This window comes from Neofelis nebulosa, chromosome 11 (genome assembly GCF_028018385.1).
Source record: "Neofelis nebulosa isolate mNeoNeb1 chromosome 11, mNeoNeb1.pri, whole genome shotgun sequence".
Classification (NCBI taxonomy): domain Eukaryota; kingdom Metazoa; phylum Chordata; class Mammalia; order Carnivora; family Felidae; genus Neofelis; species Neofelis nebulosa.
The window spans coordinates 41,747,151-41,772,716 of record NC_080792.1 but is presented as its reverse complement, the minus strand read 5'-3'; the positions used below and the strand labels follow the sequence as shown (position 1 = coordinate 41,772,716).

The 25,566-nt window shown below is 41.3% G+C and overlaps 2 protein-coding genes and 1 pseudogene across 6 annotated transcripts in view; 1 reads left to right on the top strand and 2 right to left on the bottom strand.

Moving 5' to 3' along the window:
• DSC2 (desmocollin 2) overlaps positions 1-2,196 on the bottom strand; it is a 36,574-nt gene extending 34,378 nt beyond the window's left edge. For both annotated transcript variants that reach the window (XM_058692440.1, XM_058692441.1), the window contains exon 1: positions 1,665-2,196. In XM_058692440.1, coding sequence (XP_058548423.1) covers positions 1,665-1,733 — 69 coding nt within the window. In that variant the 5' untranslated portion in view covers positions 1,734-2,196. The remainder of the gene's footprint in view (positions 1-1,664) is intronic.
• A 12,649-nt stretch (positions 2,197-14,845) lies between these two features.
• LOC131490712 (U6 spliceosomal RNA) lies at positions 14,846-14,946 on the top strand (annotated as a pseudogene).
• An 8,119-nt stretch (positions 14,947-23,065) lies between these two features.
• Positions 23,066-25,566, bottom strand: part of DSC1 (desmocollin 1) — a 352,925-nt gene continuing 350,424 nt past the window's right edge. For 2 of the 4 annotated variants that reach the window (XM_058692436.1, XM_058692437.1), the window contains one exon: positions 23,066-25,527. In XM_058692436.1, the coding sequence (XP_058548419.1) occupies positions 25,330-25,527 (198 nt within the window). In that variant the 3' untranslated portion in view covers positions 23,066-25,329. The remainder of the gene's footprint in view (positions 25,528-25,566) is intronic. The other 2 variants (XM_058692438.1, XM_058692439.1) reach the window with 1 other exon arrangement.

Genomic DNA, 25,566 nt, shown 5'->3' with positions numbered 1-25,566 from the left:
CACTTTTTTTCCTATCTACCCCACTTCCGGCTTATCCAGCTTTGAAACTAAGAAAAGCCAAGGAATGAGGATTATTCACCTTTAATTTATTCAGTTTATCGACGTTCTTCTAGAAAGGATCTGAGATCACACAGAGAAAGTCTTGGCGTGTAAGCATATGTAAAGCAATGCTATTTATTGCCCAGGCCTATTATCATCCATGCTTAATCACCCTTTTTCCTTCAAAGAAAATGGCCAGTGGTTTAAAAAGTGGCAACTTTATTAGGGATCTAACCGAAAGTATTTCTTTGTCATCAACTATGTATTTTGCAACCGTTATTTATTCCATTCTTGGTTTTCTCAACAGCAAAATATTAACTGCTGTGCACCTGGCCCTTTCTATGATACTAATGTGCCCTAGGAATTTAATTAAGGGTTTTAAAGTCCATAGAATTCCTAGGGAAAGACATTGTAATGATAGTACAACTACAATTTCACGACCTAAAATTTTAAGGAATTCACTGCAAGCTAAGAGCGACTGAGAAGCGAAATTATCCTAAAACTTCAGCCCCCCAGTTCCAGCACTCCCAGAATAAATCTTCCTGGTGTCTGTTCTCCAGGTTTGTCCCCTTGTCCTTCAGAGGACTTGAGATCCAATGCCTGGGGCTCAACGTGAAACGACACTACCGAGTTGAGTACTCTTTGGCACCTGGTCTATTTAATTTTTCTCCTCGTAGAGGATTTAGGAACCCAATCTGGGAAACCTCTGATCCCAAACTCTCCCAGAGGCTGTCCACTCGCACTAAATTCCTGAAGCATATGCCACCCATCCCCCTCGCCACCCACCCGCCGGCGTGTGATCCCAGTCTTTTCTGCCTGGGAGGGGTACTGCCCCTCCCCAAATAAGGCCACCCCCTTTCGCTCCCAGGGTTAGGTGGGTGGGGTCGTTGCTACAGTTCTTTAAAGTGGGAAAGAAGTTAGAGCGAGAGAACACAGGAGCAGAGGAATCCAGATGCCTCTGGGGAAAGAGATCCGGACGAATATTTCCCTAAAGACTAAGGGGCTGGCAACCGCACTCGGAGACACGCAATGGGAACTAATACAAAGGGTCTCCTAAGGCCCGCCCATCTACCGTTTCCGGGTGCAGAGGGTCGAGACCACTCCCCTACTCTCTCTCCCGATTCCCCCCACCCGCTCCCCCAACACACACACGCTCAAAGAGACTCAGAGCAACCCCCGCAAAGGAGCGCACTCTGTGACCCACGGGGCGCGCACTTTCCGTCCGGTCCGCCCAGCGCTCGCCCCAGCCGTGGCCGGAACCGGGCACCGGGGCAGAAGTGGACTGTACCTTCCCGGGGAATTGCAGAGACCGGGAGGAGCAGCGCTCCCCGCTCGTACCCAGAGGCCACGGTTTTGGAAAGGCGTTTGCAGCTCACGCCTGCGTCTCTCTCTGCCTGCGCTGAGTACATCTACCGCCAACACTACTCCTCCCCTTGGGGATCGCGGCGCCCAGGTCGCCAGCCTCTTTCTGGCAACCTTCCCCTATTCCAACAGCTCCATTTGTTCAACCAGCCGGCGCCCCATTAACCCCCGCTTTGCCCGCCACCCCCAAGCACCGCTGCTTCCAGCGCTCCCCCATCGGGAGGAGCCCCCTCGCGGGAGCCGGCAGCCGAGCGGCCACTCACCGTGAGGGTCAGCAGCAGTTGCCGGCAGAGGGCTCCGCTCCGGGAGCGAGTGGGGCGGTCTGACGCCATGGGAGTACTCGGGGACAGGTCACCCGCGCTGCACCGGGAGGCCGGGGCGAGCGGGCTCGGCGGGGCCAAAGGCCGCGGCGAGAGTCAGGCAGGGCCCGCCGCGCAGGAGGCGTGCGAGGCACAGGAGGAGGTGGCGCGCGGGGAGAGGCGCTTTCCTTTCTGGCTTTGGGTGAAGCGCCTGCCTCGCACCCAAGGGGCTTTTCCTCTGGCCCAGGGTGGGGCTCCAGGCGCGTCCGAAAGACACCGATCGGCTCCTCCTTGGGATTTTCTTAAGTCTTCATTTCTTTAAGAGCGCAACAGGTGGGAACTCCCTCTCGCCGCCACCCTTTTACCTGCGCTAGGTGTTTCTCAGCAGCGGACGCCACCTATATGCCCCATGCGCCCCCCCCCGCGCCGGTGGCCGCCTGGAGGATTAGCAGCTGGCCCTGCCCAGCAGAAGCCCTGACTGTACAAAGACTCACTCCCCGGGCGCGCCGGGCCGCGGGAAGGGGGCGCGGACCTGGGCGCGCTCCCGCGCCCCGACTCCGCCCCGCGCGCTGCCTGCTCCGCCAGCTGTTGGGAAGTCAGTCACAGACCCGCAGACACCGAAGAGCTGGAGCCCCGGATTTTATGCGAACGGCTGCCTAAGTCGTACAGAGAGTTGATTCGGTGGCCTCTGCTGGAGTAAATTTACTGCAGACATCCAAGTGCAGTTCAGACAGGGTTTTCATCTGTGGCACACCTTTCTTGGGGGGTCTTATTTTTGTTTTTAGAAATTCCATACCCAATATGGCAGTGATGCAACAAAATTACCAGAAGTTAAAGACGTTAATTGATTAATTAATTAAGGGAATCCAGTTTACAAAATAATAGTAACAATAACAAAATCAAGGGTAAGTTACACAGAAAACGGATCTCTTGAGGCCCTAGATGCTGACTAAATGTGAGCCACTGCTGTTCTCCAAGACCCTCCCTTGTCCCAAATTAAAGCCATCCACCGACCTTCTTATAACTGATCTCCTAAAACAGACTCCTGGACATCTACTGGAGATGTCTCTCTTCCTTTCCTACCACCGAAACCAGAGTTTGCAGTAAGACAAGAAAAAGAATGGGATGCAATTTATGTTTGGCTTGCAACCTACTTAAACTAGGTGAATTATGGCAGGCTTCAACCTGGAAAATTAAAATATAAAAGCAGTATGCTTGCAGCTCTCCAGAAAACAAGGACAGGGCATTCTGACTCCTTCCTGCACCTCTTTTCAACTGCAGACTTAAACCCAGGAAGTCCCTCCACAAAGGAGAAACTTGTCTGTCCCAATTCATTTGGTTTGTCTCCTCTGGGGTGTTTGGAGAAACCTGTTTGAAAAGCCAACCACATCACTCACAGCATTTCAGTTCCTGAGAACATGTACCATGTCCTATACCATCATACACAGAGCCAAAATTATTATAATACTGACCATATAGTTAAACTCAAAAGCGATGTCAAACACTACACGGTTTACAGTCTATGTATTAGTCCCATGCTCTGTTTCATTCATGAATGACACATAATGAGTTGTTCTGTTATTTCCATATCCACAGAATTTGTCATTGAACCTTTGCTAGTAAAATAAGCCTGGGTCATCATCATGAGACTATAGCTGACATGCTTCTGTTTCCCTACTTTTTAACCCTCGTGTTTTTCCAGCAATGATTTCATAAACACACCTCATCCTATTAGTGACATCATGATCTCTAGCATGAAGCCTTCCAGAGGACGGAGAAGCAAGCTAGTTTCAGGTTCTAGAAATCTACTCAGGCTATCATCATAGTCTTTGACAATAGGACATTTCCAAACTCTTGTCTTGCCCTTTAACCCCTAATGCCCTAAGGGTAGCTTACATTTTCTTCCCTCATTCCAGAAAAGGGCGGAAGAGCAATCTGAAAATAATTCATCTTAGATATTTATTTTCATCTTTCGCACTAAGTACCTAATTGAGGCTATTAAAATGGTGATGAGAGGGGGTGTATTGTGACTTTTGTTAAAACAAAGAATGAAATATAAGGGACTTACCCGAAAGAAGTAGCCTAATTCATTCAGTGTGTTTAGATTAGGCCACAGGGTCACTGAAGTGGATTCCTCTATAATAGTTTTGAAATAACAGCTATAAATTTGAAGAGACAATGAAATGGGTGTAGGAGAATTTTTTTAAGAATGTCTTTTGGGGTGCCTGGATGGTTCAGTTGGTTAGGCATCCAACGCTTGCTTTTGGCTCAGGTCATCATCTCACGGGGTTCTGAATTTGAACTCTGCTTCTGTCTCTGCACAGGCAGTGGGGAGGCTGCTTGGGATTTTTTCTCTCTCTCTCCCTCTCTCTCTGTCCCTCCCCTGCTTGCACTGTTTCTCTCTCTCTTTCTCTCTCTCTCTCTCAAAATAAATAAACATTAAAAAAATACTTATGGGGCGCCTGGGTGGCTCAGTTGGTTAAGTGTCCAACTCGGTTTCGGCTCAGATCATGATCTCAAGGTTTGTGGGTTCAAACCCACCACTGGCCCCACAGCTGGCAGTACCAGTATGGAGACTGTTGGGGATTTTCTCTCTCCCTTTCTCTCTGCCCCCCCAACGTTGTCTCTCTCAAAATAAATACACAAACAAATAAAAAATACTCATTAAAAAAATGGCTTGTCTTTTGCCTGTGAAGACGACTCTGCTGACTTGAACTGGTTTTCCAATGTGCTATAGTAAATAGTGCACCAGACCAGAAGTCAGGAGCAACTTCCTTTAAGTCTTGGATGGTTCAAGGAACCTCTCAGGCCTCAACACTCGCGCACAGTTAAGTGAGATATTAAAGTTAACACTGGGTGCAGTCTATGGTTAACTTGCACTTCTAAAATTAAACTACTGGTGGCTGATTTTTTTAAAAAGTCCAGCTAGAAATGGATGTTTATTTACACACAGAAAATCAGGATCAGAGTGGTCCTTAAGGAGAGGAATGAACAGCAACCCCAGGTCCACAGGGGCACATCTATGCAGCCTGGCTTCCCAGTTTCCCAATTTCAGAAACCAGAAAGGAAACATATTAATGGTGACCAGAAGTCCCAGTTACTCACTGAGGTGTACATGGAGACAGCTCTTCCCGACATGATTTCTGCCAGTCCTCCCGCCGCTGGATCCTGGGGAGGAGGGTCCGTGGGCACAGGAGATCCTCAGGGCAAATCTGTCTCGGCATGGTGTAGGGCACAGAATGGAACCGAAAAGCAAAGGAAAAACAGACTTACAGGGAAAAGAAAAACTAAAGGACATCACCTAGTTACTTTAGAGGTGCATGTACAGAGGGAAGCCTCTGATAGCCACAACAAAATGAGCACAGAGCATTTACCTCTCAGAGTTGTTGCAAAATTAAATGGCATGATGTATGAAAGGCATACAGAATAAGACCTCGCATATTCTAAGTGCTTCCTAAGTGTTGGTTAGTTTGGGCATCCCCGCTCCTGTGCTGCTGTGTGTCTACAAGCCATTCATACCCCCACCCCACCTCATCCCCACCCCAGCTCTCTACTTCCTGTTTTTCTACTACCCACCTCAGCTCCTGGCCTCGGGCTGAACCCCAGGGTTAAGTTACTCACCACACCAAAATCCTTCAACCCCCCCTTCCCTTCAACATGATCCCCACACCTTGTCTGACACCAAGGGATTGACTATGCAACACTAATATGGGATGCCACCATCCGTGCTGGTCGTATCTTTTCTGAAAATTTAGACAATTTTTTCTTTAAAAGAATCCTTTTCTGGTAGAACATTTTTGAATGCTGTTCATTTTCCAATAAATAAAATTTTTATTTTTCTAATGCTGTCCATGTTTCCTGGAAGTTCTCCTTTCAAAATTGGCCTCAATAAAGCATAGTGTACTAACCAAACTCAATTTCCATGACATTTCAAAGTATGTTTTTGAACTTAGTAAGGGATAGAGTGTGAAATAAACTACAAATCAATTTTTATTACAGTACTTTTCACTTAACACACCCTCAATAAAAACAAGCCAGTAAAAGAATTTTGAGGCAATTGTGTTGAACATGACTAGAGACGGTTCGCGACATCTGCCATTGATACATGGAGTGCCAGGAGTGCTATGAACAAATTTACAAAAACGTAAAAACTACAAAATTTTCATTTGTTTGCTTTAATAATTGACTTATATGACAAGTATTTACTGAGAACCTACTACGTCCCGGGCATTGTTCTCAGCATTGAGAATGCTGTGGTGAACAAGACAAGCCACATGCTCAAGGGAAACCCCTAAGGAAAAATAAAATAACTGGGTAGGACAAGAATCACTCTGTATCTGAAATTTACATCCTGCTGACTCCTTTGTAAAAGAAAAAGTTAATATCGAGTTAAGTTCAAAATGGTACGTAAACAGCATTCTACAAGGATTGGTGATTTTAAAAATCACCAGTATGAAAATTGTGTGTTAAGTTTGTTCATGGATTATGAAATGTTACCCTTCTGTTAAATGGACCAAGAGACAAGAAATGCACAGTTCTGTGAGATAACCTAGCCTAGAGGATACTTTTTTCTTCTTCCCTTGCAGACTCCACCCACGCATTCTCATTGGCTAGCTCCTTCTGCTTTGACTCCTAAATATTGACACACACAAACACATCTGTATATTTTTTCAGACCTTTGCACTCAGTCCCTTTCTACCGTAGGTGCTTTGTACAAGCTCTTTCCTCTACCTGGAACTTCCTTCCATCTCTCTAGCTTGGTTACCAATCCTGTCCAGCCTGCAAATATCACCTTTTATTTTCTCCTCTTCCAGATCAAATCCTATCAAGTCAAGTCTTCCTCATTAAACAGCTGCCTCTTATTTAGAGCACTTGTCACAAAGTTAAATTTGTTGGAATCATTATTTGCTTAATATTTGTTTCTTATTGAAGACTGTACAGTTTTCTGACTTCAGAGACTTGCTTTTTCTGGCTCAGCCTTCCAGCTCCAGCTCTACCCATCATGAATCCTGGCCCACAGTAGACACCTAATAAGTATTTGCTGAATGTGTGACTAAATGAATGAATAAATGAGTGATACCTGAGCATTTTTTTTTGATAAGTAATTCTTTGTCATTCTTTCTCTGTTTTTAATATTTATTGAGCTATTAAAGTGATGCCTTGGGTCAAATTTAGCAGGATGAGCGTTCCTAATCTGATCTCATACATGATGGCCATGTATTAGTATAGTTGCTAAAATGTGAGATGGGCCTGCCAAGGATTTCTAGTGTGTTTTTTGCTCAAAAACAGACAAATGTGCTAATAGATTTTAACTTAGAACTCAGAAAGAGACCAGTGCATAAGCGGGAACTGTATATCTGATAAAAATGTGAACAGCACAAACCACTGAGAAGAGGAGAAATTAATTAGTGGTGGCATTAGGAAAACTGAATCATTATGGGAGAAAAACAAAACTGATTCCCTACTTAGCGCCACATACAAAGTGGCCTCCAGATGGGTTAAACTTTCCTGTAGTGACAAAGACATAAAGTCCACAGAAGACAATATAAGAGAATATCTACATGATCCACTGGTGGAGAAAGATTTTTGAAATGATACCTAAAAAGCATATATCATATAGTAATAATAATAAACTAAGATATATTTGATTAGATTAAAAGTCACGCTTTCTATTCAGCAAAGGACATTGTGAATAAAATTAAGAGGCAGATGATAGATTGGGAAAGACATCAGCTATGACTAAAACAGACACGGGAATAATCTAGAACATGCAAGGAATGCCTACACATCAAAGGGAACATGACAGAAACTTCAGTAGGAAAAAATGGCCAGAGTATGCCCAGGTACTTTACAACAGAGGAATCTCAAAGCCTGCGAAGTATATTTTTAAAAATTAGGGAAGCACACATTAAAATCATAAAACATACTCCTACACCTGTTGAGCTGACAAAATTAGAAGCTGTTATCCCTTGTCAAAGTGACTCCCCAATTAAATCTAACTCTCCAGCTTCCCAGCTGCTGCACACTCATAGTTGAACGTAGCTAACTCTGGACTCATACCCAAGTTCAGGAGTTTCACTTCAAGGCCATGGTCAGTGCTTTAAGCAGGAGTTAATACTGCCCACAGCCTTACCCTATCTGTCTAGTCCACCCACTGCCTCATTTTCCTTGGCAATTTTTTCATAACCTCCTTTTCTCTGCTCAAACCTCATGTACAGCCCCCCTTGGTTCTCACTTTCCATTCTGACCTAGTTTTCCATTTTGCAGGTGAAAGAAACTGTCATGAACTTCTACAAGCTTCTCCATACGCACCACCTGCCTTGCCTCTGTACCATCTACATGGCCTTTTCTTCTGTGTTACGGAAGAACTGCCTCTGTTTGCAGTGAAGTTCAACTTCTCCCTTTGTGGATTCATTCCTGTCTCTTCCCACCTACTGAAGGACATTGGTCCAGCAATTCTGCTCCTTGTCTCCTATGTTATCAATTTAATCCATCACTATCCTCCTTAGTACTATGTAAGCTAAACTAAACTTAAAATAAGACAAAAACAGCAAGAACAAAAAACACCAGAAACCTCTACCCTTCTAAGCCCTATCTCTTTGTCCAGCTATCACACCCCATTTTTCTGTTTTCCTTTACAAAAAAAAAAAATCTAGGAAAAGATGTTTTATATTTACTGTCTTTGATTTCTTTCTTTGTTATTGCTTGAACCCTTTCTAATCAGGTTTTCTTGCCTACTGCTTCACCAAATGTGGTGGTGTTTCTTTTTTAAATATTTTTAAAGGTTTGTTTTTATTTATTTATTTTTGAGAGAGAGAGCACAAGCAGGGGAGGGGATGAGAGAGAGAAAGAGAGAGAGAAGATCCCAAGCAGGTTCCCCACCATCAGCACATGGGGCTTGATCCCAGGACGTGAGATCATGACCTGAGCCAAAATCGGGAGTCGGACACTTAACAACTGAGCCACCCAGGCGCCCCCAAGTGTGTTTTTGTTTTGTTTTGTTTTAATTTTTTTATTTTTGGGACAGAGAGAGACAGAGCATGAACGGGGGAGGGGCAGAGAGAGAGGGAGACACAGAATCGGAAACAGGCTCCAGGCTCCGAGCCATCAGCCCAGAGCCTGACGCGGGGCTCGAACTCACGGACCGCGAGATCGTGACCTGGCTGAAGTCGGACGCTTAACCGACTGCGCCACCCAGGCGCCCCTCCCCCAAGTGTGTTTTTACAAAGGTTGCAGAGACTTCCATATTACTATTCTATTCATTTTTCAGCTTCACGTTTTTATCTTAATTGCAGAGAGTTTGCACGCAGTCCTTGAAACACATTCTTCACTTGGTTTCTGTTTTTCCTTCTCCACCTCACTAACTGATTCCTCTTCCCCTCCAGCACGTTTAACTAGTCAAGTGCCCCAGAACTCAGTGGTTTGACCTTTCTTCTGGTTCTATCCCCACCCACCCCCTTGTTGATCTCACCTAGACTTCTAACTTAAAACAACATCTCCATGTTAATGACTGGCAAACCCAAAGGAGTATCTCACACATTTCCCTTGAATTCCAGGCTCCAACTCTCTAGCTTAGACGTGTAGAAAGCATTGCAAAGTTAATCTTTCCAGTTCTGCATTCCTGATTTTCCCCATTAATGATACTCACCCCACATTCTTTTCCCTTTCAATTAATGGCAACACCATTCTTCCAATTGTTCTCGTCAAAACATATTGCAGACTTCCTCTTTTCTCTTCTACTCTAAATACAATCTGTCAGTAAATCTTATGAACTCTACCTTTAAAGCACACCCAGAATCTGTCCTTCCGACCATATCCATCTTCGCCCAGATCACTGCTGTCTCCTCCCTGGGTTATTCAAAAAACCTCCTCATTGGTCTTTCTGTTTCCGACATGCCTCACTTCAATCTGTTTTCAACCCAGCATCTATAATGTCCTTGGTAAAAAATAAGTCAGATCATGACATTTCTCTACCCAAACTCCTCTAGAATGGTTCCAAAAATTAAAAGATAAACAAAACAAAACCCGTGGAGGTGCCTCATCTCATTTAGATCAAATCCAGATTTGGTCCCGTGGTCCACAGGGCCTTACACATTCCACCGCGTGTCTCCCAGACTCTAATTCTTACTTGCTCCTCACACGCTGTGCCGCCAGCCACATGGAGCTCTTGGCTGTCCCACGAACATGGTGGGCACACTCCTCCTCGGGCTGTCCTTTCTGTATGCAATGATCCTCCCCTAGATGGCCACACTGCTTGCTCTCACCTCCTTCAGGCTTGACCTTTGTGTCTCCTTCTCTTTGAGGCCTTCCTTGTGCACCCTAATTAAAATTTCAAACTGCCAATGACTTTCTCTGGATTCCAGCTAAGAGCCTGGTGGGTTTACTGTGGCTCCTTCCCCTGGCAGGTCTTTGTCTCTTGCACTACAAGACTGCGGAACCAGCTTTCTGTTTATCAGAGGGTTTTGCCTTAGTTTGTTAGCTTCCTACCCTATGAAGGTTTAGAACTCAACAAATGTCTTGAAGGGAAAACCAGAGGTATATGAAATCCCTCAAGTGACGGCCACTCTAGCCCTGTGCAATGACTAAAATTTTGCTCCCTGTTTCTCTCTTCCCACACAATGGCCTTATGCTTTGGCTGAGCCTGGGTTCTTAGCAGCAAGCCAGTATCTGGTATCTTGAAAGGCTCCCTGGGGGAAAAAGATGAAGTTATCTTACAGAGGATACACTCACTTTTCCCTGGTGCTCTCCCCTCTGGAATATTAGCTTTGCTAGCTCTTGTTGATTCTACAACTTCTGATCTCTCAAAACAGATCAGTTTTATATTTCATCTGGCTCTTCTTGTTGGTCTTGGTGGGAGCTTTGGTCTCCTATGAGCTACTCCATCCTACTGTCTGTGTCTCATATATTTTACTGATTTTACTTTCTTGGTCTATCTCTCTCTATTAGAATGTCATTTTTGGTGCACCTGGGTGGACTAGTCGTTTGTGTCCAACTTCAGCTCAGGTCATGATCTCACAGTTTGTGGGTTCAAGCCTTGCATCGGGCTCTGTGCTGATGGCTCAGAATCTGGAGCCTGGTTCAGATTCTGTGTCTCCCTCTCTCTCTCTGTCCCTCCCTCACTTGTGCTTGCTCTCTCTCTCTCTCTCTCTCTCTCTCTTTTTCATGAGGTCTTATATTGGTCTCCACTTTCAGTGGTTATCGTTGTGCCTGTCACAGAGTAGGCCCTTAGTAAACAGTTGTTGAACAAATATGTATATAAGCTATCCAACTACCTGTAACCCATAGACTAATTATTAACAAATGATGACATTACTTTGAGATAAGTACATGTAAAATGGTGGCTATAAGCAAACCTGAAATTTACACCAGGGCATCCGAGAAGGCATTCCATAAAGAGGCTGTGATCCTTCAAAACAATTGAAAATATTCAGTGAGAAATTTGTGTAATTTCCAGTTGCAGGAAGCGTATGAACAACATTAACAAACAGTGGTCATAAACATGAGACTCAAATCGATAACAACAAGTCCCAGAATTCCTAATTACAATCATTGGCTTGCAGTGAAGCTGTATTCCATTCAGACAATTCTATGGAGCTTGCTCCAGAGAAAGTAATAGCAGGAATTGATGGTTGGATTTTTCATCTAATCAGTTTGGGGGAAGCCAGCCAATAAATATTGGATGGATAGATATAGAGATGGATAGATAGATAGATAGATAGATAGATAGATAGATGATAGATAGAGCAAGCTATAGGTATCAATAGCTATCCTGCTGAAGATTGAAGTGTCATTATCAGGGGCTAAGAGGTAGAGGAGAGAGGGAGATGCTATTTAAAGGGTTCAAGCCTTCGGTTATAAAATGAATAAGCTTTGGAGATCTAATGTATAGCCTGGTGACTATAGTTAATAACATTGTATTTTGTACTTGCAATTTGCTAAGAGGGTAGACCTTAAAGTGTTCTCACCACACACACACACACAAACCAAAAAAAGGCAACTCTGAATTGATGGATTTCTTAATTAATCTGATTCTGATAATCATGTCATGAAGTATATGTGTAGTAAACCATCACATTGTACACTTTGTGCATATAAATTTTATTTGTCAATTAAACCTCAATAAAACCGAAGAGCAAAACCGAAAACAAGTGCCGTCATTCCCCTGACATTTGCCTGGCCAGTGACTGTGCTAGAACTCCCAGCCTCCCCCACGATTTACAGTCTCAGCCGAGTGGGCCTTCTGGGAAACACAGTCCCGTCAAACACGAGCCTGTTCAAGTACTTCCAGTGTGTGCTAGCCTGTTCAAAAGGTCATCTTAATATGCCGCAACTACCTTTCAAATCTTTTCTTCCTTCTCAATGTCCTGTATTCAGTTTGTTGCTGCTTCCTGAACATTTGGATGTAACTCTTTCCTTCTTTCTATTTCTCAACAACTATCACCACAGAAATTAAAATAAGCCACTTCCTCTTTCTCTGAGCACTTTTTTTTTTCTCATCTCTTCTTTTTCTTTTTTCTTATAACAAATTTATTGAAATAGAATTCGTGTCTTTCTTTCTCACACTCATTTTACTTCATTTAATAGCAATCATCACTAGCATATTGCTGGCTAGCATGATTTTCATAACAAATCCTAGAGTCTAGAATAAGGGTGAAGGGGTCCTTGAAGGGAGAGAAGGAAAGAGCTGTAAGGGGGTAATGCCTAGCTGGTCCTTGCTGAGCAGAGGAAAGACAAGACTCTTTGAATATTCATACCAAAAAAATTTACACCACTAGCTACTTAGACAGGAAGTTAATTTAAAAGGTGGTCCCTGCCATAAATGAACTTCTAATTTGGGGGGATGGATTACTTGGATATGAAGTAATAAAGGGTGGGAGGTGGGACTGGGGAGTGTCAAGTATGTCCTTTCTGACTTTGAGACAGAACAAGACTTCCTGGAACTCTGACAAATATCTCAAGTTTAAAATGTCTCAAACCAAAGCCATTGTCTTTCCATTAAAAACAACAACAACAACAACAACAACAACAAAAACAAAAGCAACTCCTTTGTGTTTCTCTTCCTTGTAGTTAATGGTTTCATGATCCTCCCACTTACTCAAGAAAGGAACCAGGGAATCATCCTCGACATCATTTCTGCTTCACATCCATCGGTCTCCAGGTTAATTGCTGTATTTGACTCCTCATCTCTCATCCGGACTGTCTTCATTGGTCTTCCATCCAGCTCTATGAGCCGTCCAATCCATCCTCCGTAATTGTGGCCTTCCAAGTGTGTTTCTTGGAACTCCAGTTTTCTTGTTTTTTGCTCGTTTTGTTTTGCTTTTGGCTGCTTGGTTGGGGCTCTGTTCGTTTTGGGAATCCCTACTTCCACTTCCACTAGAATGCCTCCTTTGATGTTGCGCACAGATCCTTCCCTAGCTTCCCCGCCTAAAGAAAAGCTTTTCCAAGTCTTCCGTGCATACAGGCTCTGACATGTGCCTCTGTTATTTGGTATCTGACCAAAGTGTTGCAATTACTTGATTTATAAATCTGTCTCCTCCGGGAGTGCATTAATTTTCTATTCTTCGTATGCTCAGATAATTGCAGAATTCTGGGTTTGATCTATGTTGGGACAAAGAGTGGATGATACTGTTAGTAACAAAAAGAAGGACGGCAGCAAAATGCTAGTTTGTGAAGGCATTAAATAATTTGCCTCTGAGGATACTGAGTTTGATATTTCTGTGAGCCATAAAGCTGGAAATAGTAAGAAATATGGATGTGGAATTCAGGGGACATCCAGTCTGGAGATGCAAACTTGATTATTAGCAGTATACAGATAACTAGGACAACTCCAAATGGTAACAATTAATCTATTTGCTCCATAGATTCTGGTGTGGAGAGGATTGTTCTGATGTAAGAAAGTCTATGTTTTGTATCCTCCTTCTCACAGACATTTACCAGCTGAAGATTGAAATTTATATTGTAGGGGTGCCTGGGTGGCTCAGTCAGTTAAGCCTCTGACTTCAGCTCTGGTCGTGATCTTGTGGTTCTTCAGTTCGAGCCCCACATTGGGCTCTGTGCTGACAGCTCAGAGCCTGGAGCCTGCTTCAGATTCTGTGTCTCCCTCTCTCTTCCCCCGCTTCCCCCGCTCATGATCTGTCTCTCTTTCTCTCTCAAAAGTAAATAAAGATTTTAAAAAATTAAAAAAAAAAAAAAGAAATTTACATTGTAGAATGTCATGAATAAGCAACATAGATTCATAGTTTCCTATAATTCTCTTTTAGGATGAAGAGGTTATAAACATTTTTTCCATTGTATTATAGATATGGAAGTCCATTTGAGGAGAAATGTTCAGGGTGCAACCATTGGTCAGACTTGCATTTAAATCCTGGCTGTATGAAAACCTACCAGTCTGAGCTTGATTAAGTCTGCTAACCTCTGTCAGCGTCAGTTTTCTTATTAGTAAATAGGAATAGTAATGCCTAAATTGTACACATATTGTTAATATTTTCAATGAGATAATATCTGTGAAAAGAAAACTCTGAGGGTGCCTGGGTGGCTTAGTTGGTTAAACATCCGACTTTGGCTCAGGTCATGATCTCACAGTTCGTGAGTTTGAGCCCCACATGGGGCTCTGTGCTGATGGCTCAGAGCCTGGATCCTGTTTCAGATTCTATGTCTCATTCTCTCTCTGCCCCTCTGCTGCTCATGGTCTCTCTCTCTCTCAAACAAAAACAAAAACATTAAAAAAAGAACATTCTGGAATGCTTGCACATGGTAGGTGCTCAATAAATGTCTTCAAAAACCATTTATTGAGTTCCCTCTATGTGCTATGCACTGTTCTAGGCACAAAGATCCTTTCCTTGGTAGAGCTTACACTCCAATGCAGGGAGAGGAGAGGAAACAATAAACAATGAACACAGTGAACAAGTAAATTCTATTTTATGCCAAATGACAATGTAATTCATTTGACATTGAAACTCATGTAGTGCAGAGAGCCACAGACTTCAATGCCTTCAGGGGCCAGAAAAGAAATCAAAACAAACATGCCAGGTTGGATGAAAAAAACAGCTCTTTTTAATTATTCTGCTTTTGAGAAAGATAAGAATACAGACAATATGACTCTTTTCTCTTCCTAAATCTACCTTAAAAAAATGATAGTACAGGGCTTGCTTCCGCGACACACGTATGAAAATTGGGACAATACAGAGGATGAGCATGGTCCCTGTGCAAGGATGACACTCAAATTCGTGAAGCATTCCATATTTAAAAAGAAAGAAGGAAGGAAGGAAGGAAGGAAGGAAGGAAGGAAGGAAGGAAGAAAGAAAGAAAGAAAGAAAGAAAGAAAGAAAGAAAGAAAGAAAGAAAGAAAGAAAGGGAGGGAGGAGGGAATAGTACAAGTGTCATAACAAATGGCAGTTGGCACCCTTCCTATCTGAGACACGAATGGCAAGCTTCACAGGTCACCGGCATCGGCAGAGGGCACTGGGAATGCCACTTTTTCACTTCTAGCCAATTGGTGGCCTTTGGGAACATGGACTCGGGGTCACCAGAACTGCCAAGTCTTCAAGAGAACTCACAAATTTACATTTTGGGTAAAATGTCTTGTTTGGAATACAGCCATGTATTTATAATTTTTTTCAACTGTAAAAGTTTCCCGTCTTCTCCCTTCCTCCTCCCCTCCAAAATTTGCCAGCTACATCTGGCCAGCAGACATAAGCAAGTTTTAATGTCTAACACACCTTACATTTTACCTACTTGATTTTTTTAAATATGTTTTTGCTCTGCAGTATTTTGTCAAACTTGGCAAGTGAAAGAGCGTGTCTCTTCACTCTATATAGTCCCTTAACTAATGTATAAGGAATTAATATTTTGTCAAGAATCGTATTGGCCTGGGGCAGAGTGACACTGATTACGAATAAGAAACAGTATTCCTCCTGCACATTTGTCCCCAGATTATAAACCCCTCCCTTAGTTACAGTGCCCTGATTTTGTTCAGCTGAAAAACCCTATCTCTCACCCTTTCTTGTTGATAGAGATGAAATTGTGACTAAGTTCTCCCAAGGATATACAGAAGTTGTTGGAGAGAGCTTCTGGAATGCTCCCTAAAAGTCATCTCTTCCTCCTTCCTCTTTTTTTTTTTTTTTTAAGATGGAGAGAGAGTTCAAGCGGGGCAGAGCAGCAGAGGGAGAGAGAAAGAGAGAGAGAGAGAGAATGAATTTCAAGCCAACTCCAGGCTCAGCATGGAGCTAGATGTGGGGCTTGATCCCATGACACTGGGATTGTCTTTTTTCCTGTCATAGGCACGGATATGATGGCTGGAGCTGCGTTAGTCATCTTGCGATTGTGGAGCAATTCGTACAAACGATGGTTGAGCAGAAAAAATGAAGGTTCTGAGGACATTAAGAAGCGTCCATAGAAATCCAAGACTTTGAACTTGTTTTACATTTAGTGAAAATAAACTTTTACATTGTCTAAGATACTTTATTTCTTTTAAAAAAATGTTTATTTATTTTTGAGAGGGGGGGGAGGGGAAGAGAGAAAGGGAGGCAGAGGATCTGAACGGGGCTCTGCACTGACTGCAGAGAACACAATGTGGGGCTCAGACTCAGGAACCGTGAGAACATGACGTGAGCCCAAGTCTGAAGTTTAACCGACTGAGCCACCCGGGCGCCCATAAGCCCCTTTACTTCTGTTAGCAAGTAGTCTAAGACCAGTCCTGGCCAATTCACTGGAGTCATTTTTTTTAAATACATTTTTATATAGCCTCTAACATAAAAGAGCAGAATTTCAAGGGGCGCCTGGGTGGCGCAGTCGGTTAAGCGTCCGACTTCAGCCAGGTCACGATCTCGCGGTCCGTGAGTTCGAGCCCCGCGTCAGGCTCTGGGCTGATGGCTCGGAGCCTGGAGCCTGTTTCCGATTCTGTGTCTCCTTCTCTCTCTGCCCCTCCCCCGTTCATGCTCTGTCTCTCTCTGTCCCAAAAATAAATAAAAAACGTTGAAAAAAAAATTAAAAAAAAAAAAAGAGCAGAATTCCAGCTGAGTCAATTAGCATATGGAATCACCATTTGTCATACATTAAAATCATAAAATTGTCTTCTTTGTCACATGCTGAAACCTCTGCAATTTCCTGTGTTTGTCAAACTCAACTTTACTCATTTTGAAGTCTATTTAAGTTGGCATATGTTTTAGATAATGATAGAAATTCACTGGGGGGGGGGGGCGCCTGGGTGGCTCAGTCGCTTGAGTGTCTGACTTCAGCTCAGGTCAGGATCTCCCGGTTTGTGAATTTGAGCCCCGAGTCTGGAGCCTGCTTCAGACTCTCTCTCTCTCTCTCTCTCTCTCTCTCACTCTCACTCTCTCTCTCTCTCCCCCTTCCCTGCTTGTGCTCTCTCTCTCTCTTTCAAAAATAACTAAACATTAAAAAGATTTTTAAAAATGAAATTCATTAGATTAATAGAAAATAAATTTTGAAAATATTTTTGTGTTTATTTATCTTTGAAACAGAGAGAGCACAATAAGGGGAGAGACAGAGAGAGAGACAGACAGACAGAATCTGAAGCATGACCTGTGCCAAAGTCAGATGCTTGACCGACTGAGCCATCCAGGCCCCCTGGAAAAGAAATTTTATTTACGTTTATTTACCCGAAATTAACTGAAAAATAAGATCATGCCTCAGGCTATTAGAAAGGAGCAAAATATTGAATCTTTCAGACTCGTAAGGCAACACAGTAGTCTGATCACACAATTCATAGGAACAGAGGATGAAGTGCTAAAAGCAGTTCACTACATTTCAAAATCTGTGTCTTGGGGCACCGGGGCCGCTCTGTCAGTGAAGCATCTGACTCTTGATGGCCGCTCAGGTCACAATCTCACAGTTTGTGAATTTGAGCCCCACACAAGGCTCTGCGCTGCTGGTGTAGAGCCTTGGGATTCGGTCTCTCTCCCTCGCTTTCTGCCCCTCCCACACTTGCACTGTCTCTGTCTCTCTCAAAATAAATAAACTTTAAATATATGTACCTATATATATTATACAAATATATATGCCTATACATATGTAATATATACACCTACATATATTATAGTCGAAAGGATTGAAACAAATGAGATTCGATGACTTATTAAAGATCATACAAGAGGTCTCTTCACTCCTAGATTCACAGGTTCCTACAGACAGGATTCTGACTTTAGAGAGGCTTGAAAAGTCCATTTTCAAGAGATCCAGAAAAGATACCCCTTTCTTGATTTCCACGGAACAATTAGTACTTCATTTTATCTTGAGACAATTTAGAAAACGCTGAAATGTCTTCAAGACTAACCATTTTAAAATCTTAGCCGAAAGAAAATGAGTTCCCAAATTTACTGAATCACGCTTTAGGTAAATCAATTATTCCCATTCAATCTCTGTTCTCTCCTTATATCAGACTAAGATTCGGCTTTATTTAACAGGAAACCTAGAAAGTCATTGCTTAAACACACAAAGGTTTATTCACTCAAGTGAACAAGTCTAAAGGTAGGAAATCCAGGACAGGTTTGGGGCTCCACAAAGTTATCAGGGATCCAGGCTCCTTCTATCTTTATGCTCCCCCATTCTCCATGGTTATTGATTGCTTTCAATATGAAACTCATAACAGGGTTACGTGAGCACTGGGCATCACATCTGTGTTCTAGGCATCATGAAATACAACTGGGGGAAGCAGGGGTACCTGGCTGCCTTCATGGGTAGAGTATGTGACTCTTGATCTTGGCGTTGCAAGTTCAAGCCCCACATCGTATGTAGAGCTTACTTAAAACAAAACAAAATACAAATGGAGGGAAAAAAAAAAAACGTCTTCCAGATGAATCAGCTCCTTTAAGACACCTTTAAGACCCCTATTCAGAAATCTTATACACAGCATTTCACTTACTTCTCACTGACCAGAATTTAAGGTATGCCACACTCGGTTCAAGGGCGTTGGGAAATCGGGATCTCTTCGCTGGGCACATAACCACACTGAATGAAATCAGAGCTCTGTTTGTAATGAAGAACTAAGTTAGGAGATGGTTGGTTGACAGCCAGCAGTCTCTGCCATGGCCCTCACAAAATATCAAGGGACATGAGTTTCTAAGTGGCAACTGTCTTCTTAATGTTTAACTTCAAATATATTTAATATAAAAACATCTATACCAAATTAATATTTAAAATTCGTGGTTAATATTGAACACATTTAATAATTACTTACATTCTTTATTTCTATTTTGTTATATATTTAATACTAATAAGGCACCATATTAAATTAAAAAAATTAAAACAACTCTGGTGCTTACTTTGACAGCACATGTACTAAAAATGGGGTGTCTGGGTGGCTCAGTTGGTTAAGCGTCAACTCTTAGCTTCAGCTCAGGTCATGATCTTACAGTTTCATGTGTTTGAGCCCAGCATCGGGCTCAACACTAGCAGCGAGGAGCTTGCTTGGAATTCTGTCCCTCTCTCTCCACCCCTCCCTGACTCACGCTATCTCTTTCTCTCTCAAAATAAATACACTTAAAAACAACACAAAACAAAACAAAGAAACAAACAAAAACAACTCTGAAAGTTTGTCTCAATTTTCTTCTACCTAGTCTGAAACAAAAAGAAATAATCATGACAGAATTTGGTTACTTAATATAACACAACTGGTTCTGACAGGTTCTCAGCCACACCTATAATACTCAAAGTCAGCTACACCCAGAAAAAGAAAACCTAAAAAACGTACATGGAGATAAATTGGCTCAGTAAGAAAAGCGTACATTAAGACAGCCATTCACCAAAATAAAATCAGGAAACTGTGAATGTATTGCTTAAATTATCAGGATTATTCAGGTTGGTTTTCAAACATCATTTGGTTAATTTTATTGGATAGGCTTGATCAAAACTCATTAGTATCAAAATGTGATTTTTTTAAATTATGGGTTAGCAGTATTAATTTACTAAGTAAAGTGACAATGAGCATGTCATTTACCTAAATTTGGTTACCTTGTGTGTTATCGTATACTCTCCAATGCAAAGCACTCAGGTATGAAGTTCGCAGAGTCAATTATCCAGCTACAGAAGAACACAGAGTGGGTGGTTCTGCTTTATGGATGGCGAGAGGCAAGCAGTCTTGAATTTGGGCCACCAAGTGAGCTGGGACAATTTCCCTACCACACGGTAGCCACAGACCTGATGCCTGAGGCTACTTGTGCAGCTCATGGGTTCCTCTTGCAGGAACCTACTTGCAGGTTCCTCTCAAGGGATCATCTACATGCTATTCAAGGTTTCAGGTGCATACAGATCTCCTGGGGATCTTGTTGAAAAGCACATTATGATTCAATAGGTCTGGGGGTGGGGCCCGAATCCACTTTCCTCAGATGGAGCCCAAGTAGCAAAGAGCTGGTACAGAGGTGAATTTGATAATACATCAGCCACTCCAGGAGAACCTTAAACCCAGTGTTTCCTATTTAATGGGTCTGGGGGGACAGACCCCAAAATTAGCATTTCTAACATAATCCTTTGTGATGTTGATGCTGCCGGTCTCAGAATCGCATATCAAGAACCACTAATAATAGAATTTCAGTATGGATCTCAAACAGGTGAGAAATATGGTGGGCGTAGACAGTAACAAATCTATCTTGTAAAATACCTACTATGGATGAAATGTCTTTGTGAATTTGGATTTCAGATTTTATAGAACTGGACTATATAAATGTCACCCACCCTTAAATCCTGAATTTTCTACATACATCAGGAGAGGCAAAGCCAACGCAAAGAAATTCTTTCATTTCCACTTTGGATTAGAGAGTTCCTTTTAGATTTCCTTGTACTATACTTGGCAGAAAATAATACTACCTGAACTTTTGGCATGAATTCTAGGTCAAACCTTAGCTATCTCCAGCGAAGTTTTGAAGCTTTTTTTAACATTAATAATTCCATGTTATAGCATTTAAAGGTCCCTAAACTTAGGCAAATAAGAACATTCCAAAATTATAGGTATTATTTATTGCACACTGACAACTAATTATTTTAAGTGTTGAAGTCCTCAGGGTGCCTGGGTGGGTCAGTAGGTTGGTTAAGCATCTGACTCTTGATTTCAGCTCAGGTAATGATCTCAGAGTTCATGAGTTTGAGCCCAGCATTGAGCTCTGTGCACACAGAGTCTGCTTGAGATTCTCTCTCTCTCTCTCTCTCTCTCTCTCTCTCTCTCTCTCAAAATAAATAAACTTTAAAAATGTTGAAGTCCAGGGGCACCTGGATGGCTCAATTGGTTAAGCGTCCTACTTCGGCTCAGGTCACGATCTCACAGTCTGTGGGTTCGAGCCCCGTGTCCAGCTCTGTGCTGACAGCTCAGAACCTAGAACCTGTTGGGGATTCTGTGTCTCCCTCTCTCTCTGCCCCTCCCCTGCTTGTGCTCTGTCTCTCTCTGTCTCAAAAGTAAATAAACATTGAAAATAAATAAATAAATAAATAAATAAAATACACATTAAAAATTTTTTTTGTAAATGTTAAGGTCTTATGTATTGTTGGGCCAAATACAGAGAAAGGCCATACTTGTTTCTAATTTTTTTTTTCCCTCTATAATCTGGAAATAACTTTTAACTCTGTAGATTGGTGTTTTCAAGGGACATTTTATTCTTATCAAAAACTTACTTTAGCGGCTCCTGGGTGGTTCAGTGGTTGGCTGGATTTCATCTCAGGTCACAATCCCAGGGTCGTGGCATCTAGACCGCCGTCAGGCTCTGTTGAGCATAGAGCCTGCTTGGGATTCTTCTCTCTCTCTGCCCCTTTCACTCTCTCTCTCTAAAAATTAAGAAAACAACAAAACAACAAAAAAACTACTTTGAATAGTATGGGGGGAACTCCAGGGTGGCTTAGTAGGTTAGGCATCAGACTCTTGATTTCCGTTCAAGTCAGGATCTCACAATGCCCCGCCCCTGCCTCCCCATGGTGTTCTCTTTCGCTTTCTCTCTCTGTTTAAAAAAAAAAAAAGTGTTGGGAAAGAAACAACAGGCCCAAAATGGAGTCATTTGCCCCTAGGATGGCAACCCATGACTTAATTTCAGTTTCAAACTCTCCCAGAAATGTGACCTTTAAAGTGTCAATCTGAAATTTCCTGATCAGCATTACTGAGATAATCTGCATAAGACCCTTGCCTGGCTTTTCTTTTGCTAATGACTTTCTTTTCCCCCAACCCCCCACCCTCACACTCTCCTTTTGCCTATAAAAACTTTCCATTTTGCACAATGGTAGTGTCTGTCTATGGTATACTAGTGGGGCAGCTGACAAATTCATGAGTTCTTGAATAAAGCCATTTACATTCTCTAATTTACTCAGTTAAAGTTTTGTTCTTTTTTTTTTTAATGTTTATTTATTTTTGAGAAAGAGAGAGAGGGAGAAAAAGAGACAGACAGTGGAGGAGGGGCAGAGAGAGAGAGAGAGAGAGAAGAGAGAGAGAGGGAGACAGAGAATCCCAAGCAGGCTCCGCAGCTTAAGTGCAGGGCCCAATGTAGGGCTCGAACCCATGAACCAGGAAATCATGACCTGAGCCAAAACCAAAAGGCAGACACTTAACCGACTGAGCCACCCAGGTGCCCCATAAAGTTTTGTTCTTTAACAGTGAAGATTTTTAAATAATCTGATCAATATCTACAAAATGTGTGTTATGAATGTACTTCATATATTTGTTTTTATGATGCTTCTTAGTCTATTTGTAGGGCTGCCTGGGTGGCTCAGTTGGTTAAGGCTCCGGTAGGGCTCTGTGCTGACAGCTCAGAGCCTGGAGCCTGCTTCCAATTCTGTGTCTCCTTCTTTCTGCCCCTCCTCTGTTCATACTCTGTTTCTCTCTCTCTCTCTCTCTCTCAAAAATAAATAAACATTAAAAAAAAAAAAACCTGTCTATTTGAATAGTTGGAAGTGGTAATTTTATTGTTAGTGGTAAAGATTTCAGATTGTGGTTATTCTTATTTTTTTTTTAATGCAACACTACCAAAGAGTTTTTTAAATCATGCTCAATTTTACTGAACCTTACAAAATATACAGAGGCCCATCCATTCCTAGTAATGTTTTCCCCTGCTATAGTTTTATTTTCTTTTCCCTGTGTAAGCAGAAAGCCAAATGCAGTATCTGGACAAATGGAATGTTCCTTTGGATTTACTAGAAGAGCAGATAAGAGACCAGAGATGTTTAGCAATAACACGGTCTGTTTTGTTTCATTACCCTAATCTAACCGAGGGTTTTCTACTGGAACAGGACTTTTAAAGCTAAGACACCACAAAATGGAGTTGGCTTTTCTTTTCTGTGATCATAAAAATCCTCAACTCTAAAACATCTATTGTGAGCAATTTCCAAATAACACAGCATATTCCATTTTCTAAAAGTAAGCATAAGCATAGATACCAAGTTTAATAAAACATTTTTAATCAACTCAGGGGAAAGCTTGGCAAAGTTAAAGAGGTATTTAACAAAGCCAATTATTATAGCAATTATATCAATTTTCATCTATCTTGGTGCTCCCAAGGAATTTTTTTCACATGAAATACTTTGAGATCTGAATCAAGATAAGAAAATTTTAATTGTATATTTTCCCTAACTACAGATTTAATTACAGAAAAACAATTCATACCGATTCACTTATTGACAATTGATGGTTAACTTATATGAAATAATCCATAAAATACAATGTTTTATTAACAAACTAAATTGGTCAACAGTACAACGGAGTTTCATAAATTTTCTCAGTCATACAAATAACATTTAATTTTGAGTGTAAACAGAGAATGTGAATTTCCTAAATAAAAGACAAGTCATAGTTCCTCTGTGAGATAATTTTTAATAATATTTGAAAATATTTATAATAGCCAAAACTGCTTAAACAAATTCATTTTCCACACCTTCTAACAATTCTGCTAATATTTTTAAAGTGTCTTATTTTGCTAACCTTTGGCCTCTAATTGTACTTTAAGTTCAGATATAAAATTTCTCTTTCCTATTTAAGTAAATGTAAGAAATGAAAACATAAACTAACACATATAAGTTAATGTTCAGCTAAAGATTTTTAATTGTTCAAAAAACATTCTGCACCTATATTCAAGAGTATAACATGGCATGAATATATTCCAAATTTTAACATTATATTTAAGAATTTCAAAACTGGTACTATTCTTAGCATAATATATGTCAGACAACAGAAATTGCATTACCCCCCAAAATTATTTTACTCACAATTGCTATAAAAATCATACATTGTTGGCATCCTATAAAATAAAATCTTATTTATTAAAATTACTTTTTTATTCTGCTCTAATATCCAATTTCACATCAAGAAACACCTTTAATTCAAAGCGGTAATTGAGAATCAGAGGACTAATTACAAAATTTTACTTACAAAATTTTAAAAGATCACCACTCTTTTTTCAATTGTTAACCAGTTAATAGATTTTTTAAAAAGAAACATTTTTTTTGTCTGAATGAGAAATTTCCGTGTGATATATACTGTCACTGTAAATTTATAGAGTTTGGCACAGAGACTATTAAAATATTATTTAAATGGATATTTCTTTCTAAATTAATTAATGGAATATCCTATTAAGATGTTATATATTCAAAATAATTTATTAACTCGTGTCCATTTATCCATCATTCATTTCAATGGTTTAACATTTACATGCCAGAAATTCATTATTTCTGATTTTCAATTTTCTTAAAGTAATTACCAATGTAAGCAGAGTATTAAATTCTATTACAGATGCTCATTCCATTTTTAGCATATTTAAAGGTCTAAGCACCATGGATCAGGGTTGCAAGTCTAATGCCTTCCAGGCTGGTTTCACAAATGCTTGAAGATGGTGGGCCTCTGTCAAACTAGAGAGTGCATGTTCTTGCCAAGGTATTTACATTTTAAAAAGGTAATAGTACATCCTCCCATCTGATCCTTACAAAATCTCTGTGGCTCAAATTGCCCTGAGAGCTTCTTCTGCTCCTGTCTTTCCCACAGTCTAGAAGCTGTAGGAATCTGATTACACATCCATATAGACAGAGATCCAAGGACCAAGCGCTGAAGGCCCCTGAAAGCAAACAGTACTGGGAACACCTCCGCAGGGTGAAAAGTGTAGTGAGAAATGAACACCTATTTACCAAACTGAAGACTGTACCAAAGAATACTTAAAAATCCTTCAATACATAGCCACTCAGGTAGAGGAATCAATTCTCTGGCACCAAAGACAATATTTCTAAGAGCGTTTCTAAGAGCAACCTCCCCATGGTGTTGAAGAAAATATTTAATTTTCATCTAAAATTAAAATTCATTTCTCATTTGTCTCCACAATACCCAGCTCTCCCACCATCCACTCCTATAGCATACAGGGTACCATAAATTCCCACACGGAAGATGAAAGAAAGCACACAGCACAGTGCTGAAAAGGGCAATATATACATGCATATAAAAGAAAATTAACACATGAAACTTCTATTTCTAGAGAACATGGAAGGTATATCAGACGAGGAGAATTTAGAGGAGTTTTGTATTTATAGTATCCTTATCTATACATGACTCGAAGTTTACCTCCAATAAACAAACATATTAGCAGATGCTGCTATCATTTTACATTTAATAAACTCCTGCATATGCATTTGTAGATGTTTCTCCATTAAAACGCACATTTTATTTCTTGACACACGTCTTTGCTAGCGTCCTAAATTTGGGTTCCAGATGATCAAGAAACTCAAGCCCTTCTTCTTCCTGCCGATCACTGCAGCAGCCTACAGAGCCGGCCACAGACCCTTTTCCTTCATAGTTATACGAACGAACGTAGTCTTCGGAATGTTTATGCTCCTCGTCTTGTCCACACAGATACACCTTCTGTGTCAAAAAAGAGCACATTTTATTATTTTTTAAAAA